We start from the raw sequence: 16,492 nt of genomic DNA, 5'->3' as shown, positions 1-16,492 counted from the left end.
CAGTTGCTGGAGTACAGTGTGTCGAAGACGTGACGGAATGACAATTATCGGCTCGTGCCCATCGGGGTGCCATTCTGGGTGTCATTCTGCAGCACAACTATGCGAAGGGATGGGTCGGACGGATCAGAAAGCAGGCGTCGGATCAGCTGCCGCAACGATTCATCGCGCTGTTGTTACGCACCAATGCCTTTTCAAGACCAAGAGCAAAAGAACACCGATCGGTGCGGAATCCACTAAAGCATGCGGTACATCAATGGGATAAGGAGACAGGCAGTGGGCGTCCTGTTGTAGGCGACCCAACTCGCAGAGCACAGCGTATGTGTATTCCTGAAGATAGCCCAGCTACCGAGACGACCGCTGGGATCGGCGGTTACTGTAAATGGTCGAGCACATAACTAGAGTCGGAACAGGTCCACCACCCATACGAGTGCGAGACACTATTGTGCCGTGCGCCCTAATATTGTAATTTAAAAAATAAATATATTGAATGCCACTTGTAAAACTAACCACCTCGCCAGTGTCGTCCTGAAGCGCTGCATGCTTGCACGGACTGTCTTTCTTATTATTATTATGAAATACTCTGGAAACTGTACCGAAACACCTACACTAAAATCATGTTCGCTGTGTTTTAGCGGCTAATTTCTCGGGCACATGACGTCTATATCGTGACAGATGGTGGTTAGGTCTTGTAATCAGCACCAGCATCAGATGCTGTGCACAGGCCTAGTTATTCGGTCCACTATATATGAAGCGCAGTGGTATCGCTTTCTGGTACGATATCGGGACACTGCCTTTCAGTGGTAACGTTTGGGAGATTTTTCTTGCATTTGGAGGGCCGCCTTGCGAGAGCGTTTCAACAACTTCGCATTTTAGCGACTCTGTCTTTTCCTGCTAAAAGAAACAAAAGTGGTGGCATTGCATTGAGAACGTCAACGACTTCAGCGAGTCCTAGTGAACTGAATTTATTTAATAGGTCACAGCTAACACCGCCATCTTCTCTACAGCAACGAGTTCTATGTGATTCACCGAATGTCACCTTTGTTGTAGTATTCTTCCTCACTGCTTCTTGCTGGGCTAGTGTGTTCGTATTTCTTGCGCAGTAAAAAAAAGGCAAATATATGTATCAAAATGTCCGGACAAAAGTCGCTAATACAGATAAATGTATCTTTCTCTTTTTGAATTATGGCTAGCTTGTGCTGACGCATTTCAATACCACAGAAGCTGTCCTCTTGTTGGAAGAAGGATCTTGGGCTTTTGGGTGCCTAAGTCGTGGGCAGGGCCTATCAAGTTCAGTTGTGGTAGGAATACTATTAGCCAAAAAGACCGCGGCGGTAATGACAGAGCATGGGAGCACGGGCTTTCATTGCGGAACATTTCTGCAGATTTGCTAATACACTGCGGGTTCTGCTTGAGTTGGAGGTCTTTCCAATATCTGCGTACTCGAAAAAAAGATATGCCGTGTAGCGTGATTAAGTGGAGGCATGCACAGTACATTCGAAAAACTTGGAAAATTTTTATGCGGAATCGGTTGTATGCGGGATGCATGATGCGGTTTACATCAATTGGAAGAAATGCCACTATATATTGACAGTCCTAATATGTGCGTAATTACCCAGCTCATCGAAGCAAGTTAAAAAATGTGAATCCCACGCGTCGTGAGAATGTGTGGAAGCAAAGGCTTCATTGTTTCTTTTTTGTTTCCCGAAAACAGTGTTCTTGCTTATCGCGCTTATATAAATACATTTGAGAATAGAGAATTGGACACATGTTTGCCGGGGAGCTCCTCGCTCAAAATAAACATGTTGCACTCGATCCCATGCATCCCACTCATGGCAATGCAAGAATGACCACGATAGTTGGACCACGACGGCAAGATGACAACTGTAAGGCGATGGCGCTACGACCACAACAAAAAGACGATGACGCCATGGCGACAATGGCATCGCTGTGCCCGATTCACACAACGAAATTCAAAACAACACACAGTGCAAAAGACAACATGCAGTGAGTAAAATAAAACAAAAAAAATGTTCTTATGCTTCCAAATATCGCAATTCGGGCACTTTTGCGAAGCGATACCTCGACCTTGGGTCCACAACCTGTCCTGCATCATGCATTCATCATTTATGTCGTCGAAGTTATTCTCTCTCACACAGTGTATGGTAGTACAAATCGATGGAGCTAAAGTAAATCACACGCTGATGTTCATTCACAATGCTTCTAACACCCCTTTTTATTGAAATCGCCAACAAAATGTTAACCTTGCGTTCAAGGCAAGTGCTACATCGCGTCTCCTCATTAGCTGCTTTCATCACGAGTTTTTCCATTGTTGTTAATATCCCTGCGCGATTGCTATCGTAATACTGCCATGTTGGTCCCCACTGGATTCGTCGTCAACGCGCTATCCGTTGTTTCGTAAGCGTTGCCGAAGACTCTCCCTTAGAGTGGTTGTACGCAAGGTTCTTAATGCTGCATCGCTTTGAAACACGAAGTTACTGGTGGTTAATCAAGCGAAGATGTTCGGTATAATCGCAAGGGAGTTAGCACGGAGAAAGCTGTCGCTATGGAGACTGAAACACAGAGTGCCAACGGTGGGATTGCGAGCGATGCAGGCATGCGTCAGTTTCTTCCAACGAGGCAGCTGGCGCGGATGCAGATTCTGCAACACGTTGACCTCGCTTCTTTGTCTCGCTCTCCTCTGTCTTTGTAGTCAGTGTCTCGCCGAGCAGACGAAGCGGGGTTGTAACAGACGAAGCGGGTTCGCGGGAAGATTGATCGCGAAGAAAACTGACAGGACAAAGGATATCCTGCCAGACGGACATGACGGGAGGTCTCTGCGCTTGCGTTGTCAGAGTGACTGATCAATCTCGGTTTCCTCGGAGGTATAGGAGCGTTAAACAGAAAATAAACTGGTTAACATCACTGTTTGCATGCACCCTGTTTTATATACACGTTACTGCTTACATACACCATTTCGATCGCCCACGGAGTGCTGGGACTTGTGTCGTAGAGACAACGGTCGGGAACGCGCGTCATCTGCTTAGGTCTTGTTCGAAGGCTGCTAACAATAAGGCTGTACACCTACAAGATCTGTGGCTTCACTAATATTGCTTCAATGATATGCGTAGACTACTCACTTATCATTTACTCACAGTAAAATCTGCTTGTACATTACGTTTACGCCTACTGCTAGTCTCCACGTTTCTACCCTGCTGGTTAGTTCCGGTAGATTGCAACGATTGAGCACTTGATTTCTCAACGATAGTGGTGAGCTGTAGGTCACGCTTTGAGAGAACGCGTCGTATGCGTGCCAATTTATTTTGCTGAGAGAGCAGTGAAAGCGGTAAATGTGGTTCCTTTCGTCCTTCGTTCGGTCTGTGCCTTCCGTTCAGCTAAAGACTCAGTTACCACAAACGCCATACACAAAGGCGAATTACGCCAGAAACCATCCTCGGTATGATTATCTGAGTCAACGCGAAGCATTCTCTGCTCCACCTGGCGCAAAGCCCAAAAGAACTCACGTCTTCGCGGTAAATTCAAACACTCGTTCTGAAGCGCCGCAAGCGCACGGGTCTGCCACACCCCGACGGTCAGAATCATAGGCGGACACAGACCCTAAACGCGTAAGGAAAATTCCTATCCGACAAAGTTACTTTTGAAAGTACCCATCCGCGTTTCACAAGTGGCGGTCGCCCAATCAGTGCGACTTCGTCTCGGCTGCCCGCTCAGTGGCCGTTCGCTTGGCACACCACCGCTCTTCTGCCTCGCGTCGCGTGTCTTAAACCTCGCGGTCTGTGTGCTCGCGTACCTCGTCGGGCCGTTGCATCGTCTCATACCTCGCCACTTCTGCATCGCATACTTGTGTAGCCTATGCAGAGCCTTTGGATTGTTACACTAGTGTTCCGCTTGAAACCTTCGAGGGTCATTGCTGTACCTGCAAATACAGAGGCCTGCGCCCGCTGTATAGACAACCTAGCGCTTCTGAGCACTATACTCGCACCGGCGAGTGGAAGAAGGAGGCGCCCAGTAAACTGCAGCCATCGAGCGGTCCCATGGGGAGGTGCGCGCATCGTCACAAGCTGTGTGACGTCGGGTTTGATGTGGTCTCTCATTGGACGAATAAAAGCTTCACGCATAATAAAAAAGGAAAGTTGTCCTTGACCGCTACAGCAACTTCAAGCGCTGTAAGTCTGAAGAATCCGGCTTATAATTTTGCCACGTGTGGAGAAACTCCCAAAAAGAAGTATTACGCGAAACTTGCAAGAGAAGGATCACCATAAACAAAGGCGAGAACAACCTCACGTCAAGAACCGGGAGGCCATTCCTTCCAAATTTAGTTTTTTTTATCGATATAGGGCTGCCCGTGAGCCCATATCTGCTCTTCGGCGTGAAATGATTTATAACCGCGCAGTACCTGCAAACCTGCAGTAGTCTTGCTGCTTCCTCCAAACGCACATACCTTCTAATGTACCAAGGTAATACATTAAGCTGTTTCATAGAGATAATGTATACAGGGCTGCTGTTGTACTGCATTTACTAATATTGTACCCACTCCTTTGCAAGTTCCACTGTAATTGAACAAAGAGATAAATTAATCAACACATTGATACATAAATACAGCTGCTGATAGGAATAAGGGCAATAGGCAAGGAAGCTTGGTATCCAAATAAGTGCCTAAAAAAAAGTATGCACCAAATAAATGCACCATTGTTTGGCACACGCGGAAACCAACGCGCTAGGTGGTGCCGATAACGCTCGTTTGTGCAATAGTTAGAGTGGCGCAGACACTGAAAGCGGTGGCGTCTCTACATTGGAGGTGGGAACAGGCAATGCTGTAGCCGATGTTGAGAGAGCCTGTATCCAGCCTGTATCAATATCACCCCTACAACCATCAATGTGTCTGTTGCGTAGATCTTATTGAACGTGGACCCACATACAACGCATTCTGGCATAGCCTCAAAACAGCATAGCAGGCGGCATAAGCAAAGCGTGCCGCCAACAATTGTGTTTGTGGGATACAAACATTGCACATACGTAAAATGGGGAAAGACGTAAGAATAATTTATTTATGATTAGCATTATTTGAAATTTCACGCACTTTCCGCATCTGCTTGCATGTCGGTTAATACATTTACCTATTTTCCCGCCAACTTTGGTTACTTGGTGTACGATACTAGGTAAGTGCTGTTCTTCGTTGAATCCCTCTGCCGCTCGAGTGGGCATGTGCTCATCACCACATCACATCACTTTATATATGAATATGCGTCACCCTTCAGTGAACATCTTTCCCGCGAACTTGGGGCACTGGGTATGTTTCACAGGGTATGTGCCATTGTTCAACAAACCTAACAACGTTTTTTGGCGCAAAGAGAGACACGAACAGAGAATAGACCCGGACATGCACATCTGTGCAATATAGCTAATTTTCTGACGTCTGAGTACATTTAGCATCACGCATGCACACAACAGTACAATGAATGAATTAACAGTTTGACACCAAAATTACCGTAACTTATGACAACCAAAATTAAATTCCAGCAAGGTGGAACGCTGGGCTAGTTGACATGGTTCTATTGGCATGTGACAGCGTAACAGAACAAACCCAGAGGAAAGGAAACCACAGGACGAGTGTTGACTTCTAACTGAAACATTAATGCCTAAGCCGTGCAATATATCTACAACTCAGAGCGGGCACACTAAAACTAGCCTACTTTATCACCAAGAAAACGAAACTCGCTCACCTAAAGTGACAACAAAGTAACGCAGATCTATCCATTACTAAAATCACGTTACGCTACGTTACGTCACGCTGCGTCACGTAAACACTTCCACCACTTCACGTGCCACATTATTCCTGCTTTTTATTACTATGTCTGTGCTCGCCAGCAATGGTTCATACATGTAAGCTTTGCAAGGATGCGGCAGATTCGATCCGGGGCCACTCTTAATTGAGATGGCGTGCTCGGGCAAGCGCTCGTGTAAGCGCCGCCTTGTTTGGGAGATGTATGACTTGCCAATTCTTCAAATAATTTTATACGCAACTCCTACAGAACATTTCAAGAAGCATCTTACGGACTGATTTTCATACTTTCAGGCTACACATTTAAACCAATGGGCCACCCTGTGAACATACACAATGACATTTTATTATTTTCCTTTTGTTTCGTTGTAGTTCTCTGCTTGCGACGACTTTTTTTTTTAACAAGACATCCTCCACCGAAGCTAGCTGTGAAGTTCGGTAGCTCGCACACGGAAGTCTAGAAATATGCAAAGTGAAGCTCTCCCGAATGGCCGATGACAAGGCCTGTTAGTGTCAACTACAAACTTGTGTTAGCAATCGCTTTCTAGCCACTTTTGCAATTAGCAGAGTTAAGCAGCATATGAGTATGTCCTATTTCTTTTTTTTTTGTTCTCAGATTTCTAGGTTACTCTCCTGCGCATTGAATTTCATTCCTGCGAATGGAATTAAGTATATAACTTTCGTCGTTATGGTTAGTGCCATGTATTCTCATGCATTCTCATTTCAATGACGTTTTCACAAAGGAAAAAAGTTCTCTATGCATTCGTTACGCAAATCTATGCACAAACGTTGCCCCGCAATATCCTTTGTTCAGCATCAGTACATGCAAATGCGGCCACTTCCTGAAACTCTTCAATCTTCGTTAACAATCATGGCTTGGTCAACAAAAGTAACCAGTGCTTCAAGACCATCGACGAGAAGAATACACGTACAACAATGAGTATGACGAATCCGGGGCAGTGCAACGTCTCCGTTTCTTCAAGGCGGCAGCACTCTTCAGGTGACGTCGCAACATACGCATCGCAATGAAGCATCTATCTGGCCTGTTCGTCCTCATCGTCGTGGCTTGCGTTCACGGTGTGGTATTGTTAGTTCTTTAATTCAACGGTGCCATTCAAATACTCATTTTAGAATTGTTATGACTAGGGCGGATATCGTTGGTTATTCATTTTAAATAAGAGAGTTTTTTATAGAGACCGTGCTTTTTTTTCAGTCATAGTTTAACTCCGCCCGTGGTAACCTTGATTTACCGTATTCAAACGCTAGAGCATAAAATTAACTATGCTTGTCATCACTGTACAGGGTCGTTGCAAGTGCTAACATGTCTGTTTTCCTAATTATGCCACTCACTGAACGTTGACTTGCTGAAGGAAAATGTGAGATTCACGCTTTAAGCTAACTTGGTGTTCGAAAATTCAGTAAGATGTTTAGAATTGTTTTTTCCAACCTCTCCTTAGTTCCTTCATTTCCGTGCAGTAAAGAACGGCGTTCTCCGAAAAATGTGAGCTTCGGAACGAAGTCTGTTGCTTGGAATGACAAATATTAACAGCCATCAATACTTTGCGAATGTGGATGCGTATCACTTTTGCTGCGTCACTAGGTGCCTTAAAAACCTGGTTTCTTGTTTTCACCTCCTCTTGATAGAAAGAAAAATACACTGTGCACTTGCGTATGTTCATGACGGTAGCTACTGAGGAGTGCGCCCGCGTCTATTATTCGTTACATTTCAGCCACCAGCCGTTACCCGACTGCGGCCATCTTTTCTGCCTATATTTTTGAAAATAGCTCCTGCGCGTCAAGCTAATAATTTTTTTTAATTTATTTAGAAGCCCGATGCCATTCTTTGAGTGAAAAAAACAAATACGATAATCTAAATATAGGGTACATAATCTTTTGCGACCTCTCGCAGCATTTATATTCTGTATGCGCCTCCTAAAACATCAAATATGGTGGGACATGTACGACAGCATTAACACAGCTGACGACAGGACATTCATTAATTTTCCATTCATGAAGTATGTGTACTGTGAAATGAAAACTTTGAGCTCAATTCCTGGAGCAACACGAAGAAGACATTATATCTTGGCAATAATTTATTTCCCTGTTTTTCTCTGGCCATTTATCGCTCAAATCGTCATCAAACCCAAGGCATGTCGCTGCTGGTGTTAAACTGCACAGCCTAAGGGAAACATGCATTCCAGGTCTTAAGACCCTAATCAGGGAGCTGCTATGGGGATGTATCGGTTTGAGTGCTTCAGCAGAAATTTTGTCACATGGGTTTCCATAGCCTACCTGTTTTATTGCGTTTAGAATTTTTATTACCGACAAGAGCACGTTTATGATATATAGCCAAACGTTAGGGGTAAATATTGAGCTACTACTGTTCCCTATCTTTAATGAATAGCCGGCATGCGCATTCAGGGTAGGTTGTTTTACCAGATCAAAATGCACCGGCCGAGAACATTTCATTGTTAACACTTATACGATAGACATTTATAACTACTGAGCAGGAAAACTCTTATATTGTAGGACAAGTTAGTGCTGCGAATATGACCAGGTTGAATTAAATTTTATTTATAAAAAAAGTGTCGTCTACCTGTTGTCAGTAGTTGAGATTCTTCAACAATGGAGTGCTGTCCTTTTGTGGTCTCACTTTGATTTGATAATTTTGCCCGACAAAAAAATTTAGGAAAGTCAATGGCCAATCAAAACTTTCACATTGAAGGCCCTCCCGCCACGTATTACTTACGGATGTGACTTGTGGATGTGATTCCGTGCAACTTTACAGCCATTCCGGAAACAACGCAATTGATGTGCTCGAAACCACCGGTCCTCGGCTACTGCCTGCCCTTAAAAAACGTTTGGTATTATCACTATAACAGCAATGCATGCGTAAAATACAAGGACACCGAATGCGGCGTTGGATACAACCAGTTCATATCGAAAGAAAAATGTGACGAAGCTTGCCAACGTAAGTACACGCTCCATTTACATTTCAATGTAGAGGAGAAATTTGTGCACTTTAGACAGGTTCGGCTTCTGCACATGTGCTCTAGCCACTTGCCTCTGGCAGGTAAATTTTTTTTTTTGCTTAGGCTGTGTGCCGTTCCGACCACAAATGACAGCGAGTGGTTTCGCCAGGCTAACGTTGAGACAAAGCTGACTGGCTATTTGTGAACACTGTCACTCTCAGCCTCTTCAAATAAGAGATAAAAGAATATATATATATATATATATATATATATATATATATATATATAATTTATTATTAATGTTATTATTATTATTATTATTATTTATCTATTCTTATTATTTGTTGTGTGTGCGTGCGTGTGCGTGTGTGTGTGTGTGTGTCAACACAAATTTTGGTATTTCCGTTGAACTACTACAATCAGGTATTTAGTGAGCTTAAAGTGCCCTAGACTTTAATGCGATCTTTCTCTTCAGGCCCGACAGGACAGAAGCAAGAGCTGTGTTTAAGGAACACGATTACTGGCAGCTGTCAACCAAAAACGCGTGCTTGGTATCATGATCCTCAAGATGGCTTCTGTAAAATGTTCAACCACGGTGAATGCGGAAGAGGTGCGAACCATTTCGCAACAGAGCAGAAATGTCTCGAGACTTGCAAACGTAAGTGATAATTTTTCTGGCAACGCTACATAACTAACACACTGTAGCCCAACCACGCAAATGGTTCCAATTATGTAGTTACCACATGAATACTTTTATTATTTCAAATTGTAAGCATGCGAGGAAACCTGGACGCGGTTCTATTTGCTCTTTTTATCATTTTAGGTGTTTAACAAAGTTTGCTCTTTAACATCGACAACTGTTAAAAGCGTAGCTACACACAATTTATCGGAACCTTGATGCGAGTCACAAAAATTTTGACTACGTGTTGTGAAATGTTTTGTCTCTGATGACGCGAAATGCAATCTAACAACAGACACAGCATAATATTGAGCATTCAACACTTACAGCCATCCGAAACAGGTCATAATACTATAAGACCTGTAAACATTCTCTTAAAAATCAGTTAATCCAAACAGCACACTTGCGGGGGGTGCGGCTGAGAGGCTGTTTGTTCATGCACTAAGATTCTGATGAGTCATGAGAACTTATCGCAAATCATAAAATACTGGTGTGGTTGGGTTTGCTTTCCTTCGGGGTTTTCTTTTAGAGCGAAGCTGTATTTGGCTCAGATTAGGGGTTTCATGGCGTCAGTGTGCGGAACTATCATGACGTTGGCCGATCCTGGTGATAGTACAGAAAGGGTCCAAGCTCAATAGCACATAACCCTGTGGGCTCAAAGAGGTCCCAGGCCCAAGGGTAAAAACAGATGTTTAAAAAAAACGGTTTGCACAACTTTTCCAAAAAAGTACTGTTAAAACATTCATGAGCCGTTCCACTTTGTGAAGCTGCAGGACCAGCGAGGCTGTTTAGTGCAGGAAATCAAGGTGACAGAGAACTTTGAACAAAGGTACGAACATATTTATTGTACGGATCTGTGGTTCACGTGATGATATAGGTACGCACATGCATTCACGTGTCACCTCTCTTATTAAATGTGTCTGTCACGCAAAGACAACGAATAGCTTATACCCCCGTAAGCGCTGCCTTGGACCCTTTCTGCACTACTACCAGGATCAGCCGACATGATAGTTTCTACACGACGACGCCATGAAATCCCGGGTCTGAGCTATTTGATATAGCTTCGCTGTGGAAATTCTCGGCAACGACTAAGCGAACGGACCCGTGCTACTGTTCGTGCATTCGTAATTCTCGTCTTCTTCCTCAGCTGTTTCCGTTTTTCAAAAAAACTATCAGCAACAATGGCTCGAGCGTCATCGTCCCCTTGCAGCGCTGGCTCGTTAGCGCCCCTCAATGCACACCCATTAGTCATCGTCGTCTCCATCCACAAATGACTCCACGGCCTCCCATCATACCAGTGCAGAATTTCACTACTATTTTTACAATGTCACTGAAGAAATTACCTGGACTTGCTCAGGTGTTTCGCTTTCTGATCGGTATGAAGTTGGGCCATTTGAGCATTCGCAACTCTGGCTTCACCAGGCTCGCTACGTCGGCTACATTCGGTATAGCAGGCCTGTTTTATCAGGTGTGAGCCCGTCATGTTTGCGTACGCTGGAAAGAGCTCAGACACGGATGCTGAGAACGTGTCTTGGGGTTCGACGTTGCACTTCAGTTTAGGGCACAATTCAGGAAGCTCGCGTCACCGCTACACCTTACACCTGTCTACACCACGCTTTATCGACACTTTTCCGAGAGCAATTTCATGCCAAGACTCTGCCATACCATCATACTTTGCACCTGCTGACATTCCTCCACGGCTAATTACAGAAATTTCTAGAAAATTGCGAAAACTTACCGTGGGCCTCAGACATCTAACACTTGCCTCATCAGTGAATGTATAGACAGATGCATCGGTTTCACCGTATGCGTCTCGTGCGGCTTTCGTCTTGCCTTGGCATCAAGTCATTTTGGTGGTTTTGTTTACTAAACAAGTGGACACCAGCATCCACGGAACTAGCGACAACCACAAAGGCAGTGCACTATATTGGGAAGAGCCTCATCAAGAATAGACATTATTTAGTGACGCGAAGTCAGCTTTGTAGATACTTAGAGTCGTAATTAAGGATAGCTCTTCCAGGGTATTGACTCTTCAGACTGCCGAGCTATACACTCTAGCGGAAGGGAACGGCCACGACATTATATTTCAGTGGGTTCCCAGTCACTGTGGTGCACGCGGCAATGAACTGGCGGGTGTCGAAGCGAAGAAGGCACTCGAAAAACCAAATCCGCTGCTTGCGATTCCTTTTTGAAGAGCGGACACCAACCGCCTTCTCTCAAGTGTCATCCTAACAGAGACAGAAAAGCACTAAGACAATCCGGATAATCACCACAGACTACTCGAAAGATTGGACCCCAGCATGAAATTTTAAACTACCACCCAAAATTCAACGCAGCTATGCCAGCCTTCTGAACAGAATTAGGCTGGTGATGGCGTTTACGCGCGGGTACGCGCACCCCATGCGACGCGCCGAGCCACCACTGTGAACTGTGCAATTTGAAAGTGACGATAGGTTATGCGCTATGTGACTGCCCTCAGTACGTGGAAGAGCGTCAAAAGTTGAGCAATGTTCTTACGTGCCTCGGTACCCCACCTCTGTCGGAAGACGGTGTTTTAGGCCCTTGGACAGACGTTAAATGGAGTTTTAAGGCTATCCAGGCTTCACTTGACATTTTTTAAAAAGCATGGACCTGGAGTGTAGGCTTTAAGTTGTCCAAACAGCTTAATATATGCTTTACATCTTTCCTCATCATCGTCGCCCACAATGCTCCTTTTTCTTCCATCTTTCTTTTTCTCTTCCCCTTCCCCCAACGCAGAGTAGCCTGCAAGAGGAATGTACCTCAGGCCGACCTCGACGTATTTCGTATCACTAAACCTTTGTCCATCACTTCTTCTCTGTCATTGTAATGGGAAGCCACGTTTACTGGAATATGAGCCATTGGTTAAAGGGGTAGGAGCCATTCATGGTGTTGACGGACACATTCATTAAAAGAGGTGATACGCGCATGTGCGTACGTGCCTATATCGTCACGATGACCGCAGATCAGGATAGTAAATGTGTTCGTGCCTTTGTTCGAAATTTTGTGTCACCTCTGTGTCGTGCGCTAAACCACTTCGCTGGTCATTCACCTTCCCAGAGTGGAATGGCTCATAACTTTTTCCCTTTGGTGTGTGATGTGATATTACTTTTTACTGATTCACTTTCCATTCCCATTTTATTTTGCAGCACCTGGCCAGCGAAAAGTTGTGTGCAGCCTGCCTCAAAGCCCAGGAGTTTGCTACTTCGTGTTGTATCGCTTCTTTTTCGATCCCAAAAGGAATAATTGTTTTCTGATTAAAGGAAAGAGTTGTGGCAAAAACGACAACGCTTTCGTTTCGCATGAAGACTGCATGAAAAGATGTAGCCGTAAGTGAAAGTTTTTATATGCAGTCTAATTTCGCGGACACCACGAAAAGCCCCTGTATAAATGTTTCACCCACCTGTGCAATATCACAGGTAATGCAATGCGGTTTGTGTTAAACTAAGAATTGGGTGTTACCGTTTTGTTTCTCGTTAATGAGTACCAGAGACCATAAGAAAATGGTTCATGAGAGGCGCTTAAATTGTTAGCAAAGAGTAATAATGGTCATTGCAGAAATTTTTCAATAACAATTTTTAGGTGGCTCTCGGAATGCATGGCTTCCAACCATACATGGTGCGTGATAACAGAAAAACAAGAACACTGATACTCGATTTCTCAAGGTAGAAAAAAAAAGTTCAAATAACCAACGCTTTTTTGCGTAGCTTATAATTAGGTTATATTGTTTAATTTATTATTCTACTACAAGTTGGCTTCATTTGCTCGGTTTTTATCTACAACAGCAAAAATATTGCTTTCTAATCTTTGGTACACTCATCTCCTCTCCTGAAAAATGTTTGTGTCCCGGTTCTCATATTTGTTTGATATTATGTATTCCCTATTTATTCAGTGAATATCTCCTTCACCTGCCTTCTACGCGCTAAAGCAGGCTGTATGACTGCACATTTTGGTGGTGTACAACGTATTTGCACCCATTAAGCAATTTTAAAAAAGATTTGTAATGTGGTAAACTAATGGAACAGGTTTATACGACACTTTGAGAATGCAGAAATTAAGAGAATGTATCTTGTAGTCGATATCAAATTGAACTAGTCTCTTTCTAATATTAAGTGGGTACAGAGTTTATTAAATAAGTACAGAGAAAAGTGTGACAATGTAGATGTGACCCCACGTTAGCATCCTTCAACGTCACCGTCACTCCACCACCCCACTTCTCATTTTCGTAACGCTCGGATAAGAATGGGAGCAATTCAGACTTGTGTAAATATAGCCTGGGTTGCAGGTGATCCTAATTTCACCAGGCTGCTTGCATGGAATCGTACGCTGGTTTACATTGAGAAGGCATTACCATACTGCCAACCTGGTACATTTATTTTCACTTATCGCTCTCGGTTAAAACCGCTTAACGGACAGATTTGTCGGCGCCTATTTTTCATATTTTTTGCTAGTTTGAACCAAAACCGCTTAAGTTCATAGACATACTCTATCGCCCAAAACGATTGCACAACAGGGTATGCTTTAAGATGTTTTTTTTTTAATTCATGTGTGAATTGTGACGAAGTCCGTACTCAATATATTAATAAATCCGAGGGCACCTAAGCGGTTCTTATGAGTAATGAATGCGAAAGCATTATTGTCAAATGGAATGCCGCTGAGCTGCCGTTTGAGTTTTCCGCTGCCATTGCCGTACCACAGCGGTACGTACTACACGAACCAGCGAGGAGCAGCAGCCTGCGGTGCCAACGCCGCATACCACCGACGTCCTGTGCGACGAGAGACCGAGTAAGCAGCAGGGGCCACCAACGGCGGCCGACGAGCGCAGCAGTTAAGGACCTATTTACGCTCGAGCCGCCCATCGACGAAAGCCGCACCGCACGCGTGCAGTCGCGCGGAAAATTGCACATAGCGAACACTTGCACACAAATTTCCGTTCACACTGCCTACACAGTGTAAACCGTTCACATTGTAAAGCGAAATTTGTGCAGAAGTGTTCGACATGTGCACTTTTTCGTGCGACCGCACGCGTGCGGTGCGGCTTGCGGCGATGGGCGGCTCGAGCGTAAATGGGCCCTAAGCCGAGAAGGCGCGAGACAGAGAGATACGGACCCCTACGCCGGCTCTGGAGAGCGAGAATGTTGCAACAGCACGTGCGAGTCACGTGACTACTCCTGCCCCCTCCCCCTATGACGTATCCGTATCGCCCCGCGGAATGGCGTTGCTGGGTCGTCTCTGTCGAGACGCGCTGTTGCCATGGCGTCGCGGTCATGCGCTCTCCCCTCCCGCAACACCCTTTTGCCCGCTCTGCTCCGTGGAGTCACCCTCGTGACGTGGCGTCGCAGCCGATGGGAATTTAGGCGCCATTTCGCAGCTACAGACGCCGACTTTTCAGCTCAATGGGTCATTTCATGCTTTGGTATCAATATCCGCTAGGCATCGAAGTGACCGATCAAAAAAGTACTCGCCTTCAATATGAGCGATAAGAAGAGAGGAAAGCCAACAGAATAGTTCCTTGTTAGTTGCAACTATCAAAAGCAAACTTATAATGACCCACGGTAAAATATTAGGAAACCAACGGAATAACATTTTTATTTCACTTGTATAGAAGTCGCTGCTTGCCCCCAAAGGTGATACATCGATTCCGATAGTGCTGCAAGTGTCACTGTGCTGTGCGATGACGGTATTCGTGACAGTGACCGATTGTGATTGTGTGTCTCTGCTCCTTTCTTTCCTTACCTCTACTTTGTTACCACTTTACCTACACTTCCCCTCTCTTCCTCGCATAGGGTAGCAAACCGGATCTTTTTCTCTGGTTGACCTCCATCCCTTTCCCCTTTCCTCTCTCTCTCTCTCTCTGTCTATGTCTTTCTGAAGATTATTAAAACTGATGCAACCCCAAAATACACAACAACTGGGCAATTTGTTTTAGTTATCACACAGTTTACAAAAAATGCAAAGCTATATAAGTACTACATCTTGGACTGGGTGTTTCGCACAATTTGAAAGCGGCGCGCAGAACACAAAGGCAAGTGAAGAAAGCAATAGAATAACAAGGTGCTGCGCTTTGAAGTACTTTTGCTGTGTCTTACTTGTATTCTCAAGCGCAATTTTCAGTTAAATAATAATGTTGAACGCTTGGCCAGTTCACCTTAACTTTATAGGCTACCGGACTATCAAAATATTAGCGCAGTATTTGAGAACTTTAACTTTACTACGCTTCTTCATATTTTGTTAATCAAAAGTTAAACCATAGTTCTGGTCTTGCAATACAAATTGCTGCAGTCATTTCTACGGCCACGTTTTGTTAACTCGAGCCATGGAATACTAAAACCTTTCTTTACTCTTTATTACTTCAAACTTCGCAAGATTGGTGTCACCTTCCTTCCGACATTGCTTCCATTACAGACAACACCCTTTTTAAATCTGCCTTAGCTAACATTGTATAATTAGGAGTTACCATGCCTTGCCATGCTTTGTCATAATATTGTATACTATGTATTATTCTCTGCCCCCTCCCCTCTGTAATGCTTTGGCCTTGAGGGTAAATGAATGACTAAATAACTAAATAAATAAATAAATAAATAATAATGCCCGCTGTTCCGGTTGTACTGGAAACACCGTCTTTATTGATACACAATGTTTATTGCTCCTTCAGCTAAAGTTTTTTACACTTTCTTTCTCTCCACTTTAGATCCCAAAACGCCGAAACCCTGTTTCAATTGTGGCAGCAAAAATAAAGGCCAGCAAACTAAAGGCCCTTATGGAGTGAAGGGCTGATGACGACGCTAATGGAGAATTTTTTGTCACGTTGACCTTATGCACAACATGTTACAATTGGACTGAGTATTGATAGCGACTGGACCGGGAAATAGGATTGGACCGGGAAACTTGGCGACTGTCTACGTTGTCAGTGCGCTTTGTTTCAATCCTTAAGCTGTGCATTAATACACAAATAGTACTGACAGACATCTTTGAGGTTATAAATAAAATTGGCGGAATAAATACAAGTGCATGAATCCAAGA

The 16,492-nt window shown here is 44.2% G+C and overlaps 1 protein-coding gene across 1 annotated transcript; it reads left to right on the top strand.

Annotated features, from left to right (window-relative positions):
• The first annotated feature begins 6,718 nt into the window (after nt 1-6,718).
• Nucleotides 6,719-16,492, top strand: LOC135920970 (inter-alpha-trypsin inhibitor-like). Its single transcript, XM_065455257.1, has 5 exons — nt 6,719-6,877; nt 8,589-8,771; nt 9,248-9,430; nt 12,619-12,798; nt 16,161-16,492. The coding sequence occupies exons 1-5, from the start codon at nt 6,826-6,828 to the stop codon at nt 16,244-16,246; spliced, it is 684 nt and encodes a 227-aa protein (XP_065311329.1). The 5' UTR covers nt 6,719-6,825; the 3' UTR covers nt 16,247-16,492.

This window comes from Dermacentor albipictus, chromosome 7 (genome assembly GCF_038994185.2).
Source record: "Dermacentor albipictus isolate Rhodes 1998 colony chromosome 7, USDA_Dalb.pri_finalv2, whole genome shotgun sequence".
Lineage (NCBI taxonomy): Eukaryota > Metazoa > Arthropoda > Arachnida > Ixodida > Ixodidae > Dermacentor > Dermacentor albipictus.
Note: the sequence above shows the minus strand (reverse complement) of the source record. Positions and strands in the feature narration are given on the sequence as shown.

What these genes read in the sequence shown, in the direction of transcription:
- LOC135920970 (XM_065455257.1), top strand. Translation starts at nt 6,826, where the DNA reads ATGAAGCATCTATCTGGCCTGTTCGTCCTCATCGTCGTGGCTTGCGTT. An exon ending in CGTCGTGGCTTGCGTTCACG is followed by an intron (nt 6,878 to 8,588) that starts GTGTGGTATTGT and finishes GCAACTTTACAG; the next exon opens with CCATTCCGGAAACAACGCAA. An exon ending in ATGTGACGAAGCTTGCCAAC is followed by an intron (nt 8,772 to 9,247) that starts GTAAGTACACGC and finishes CTTTCTCTTCAG; the next exon opens with GCCCGACAGGACAGAAGCAA.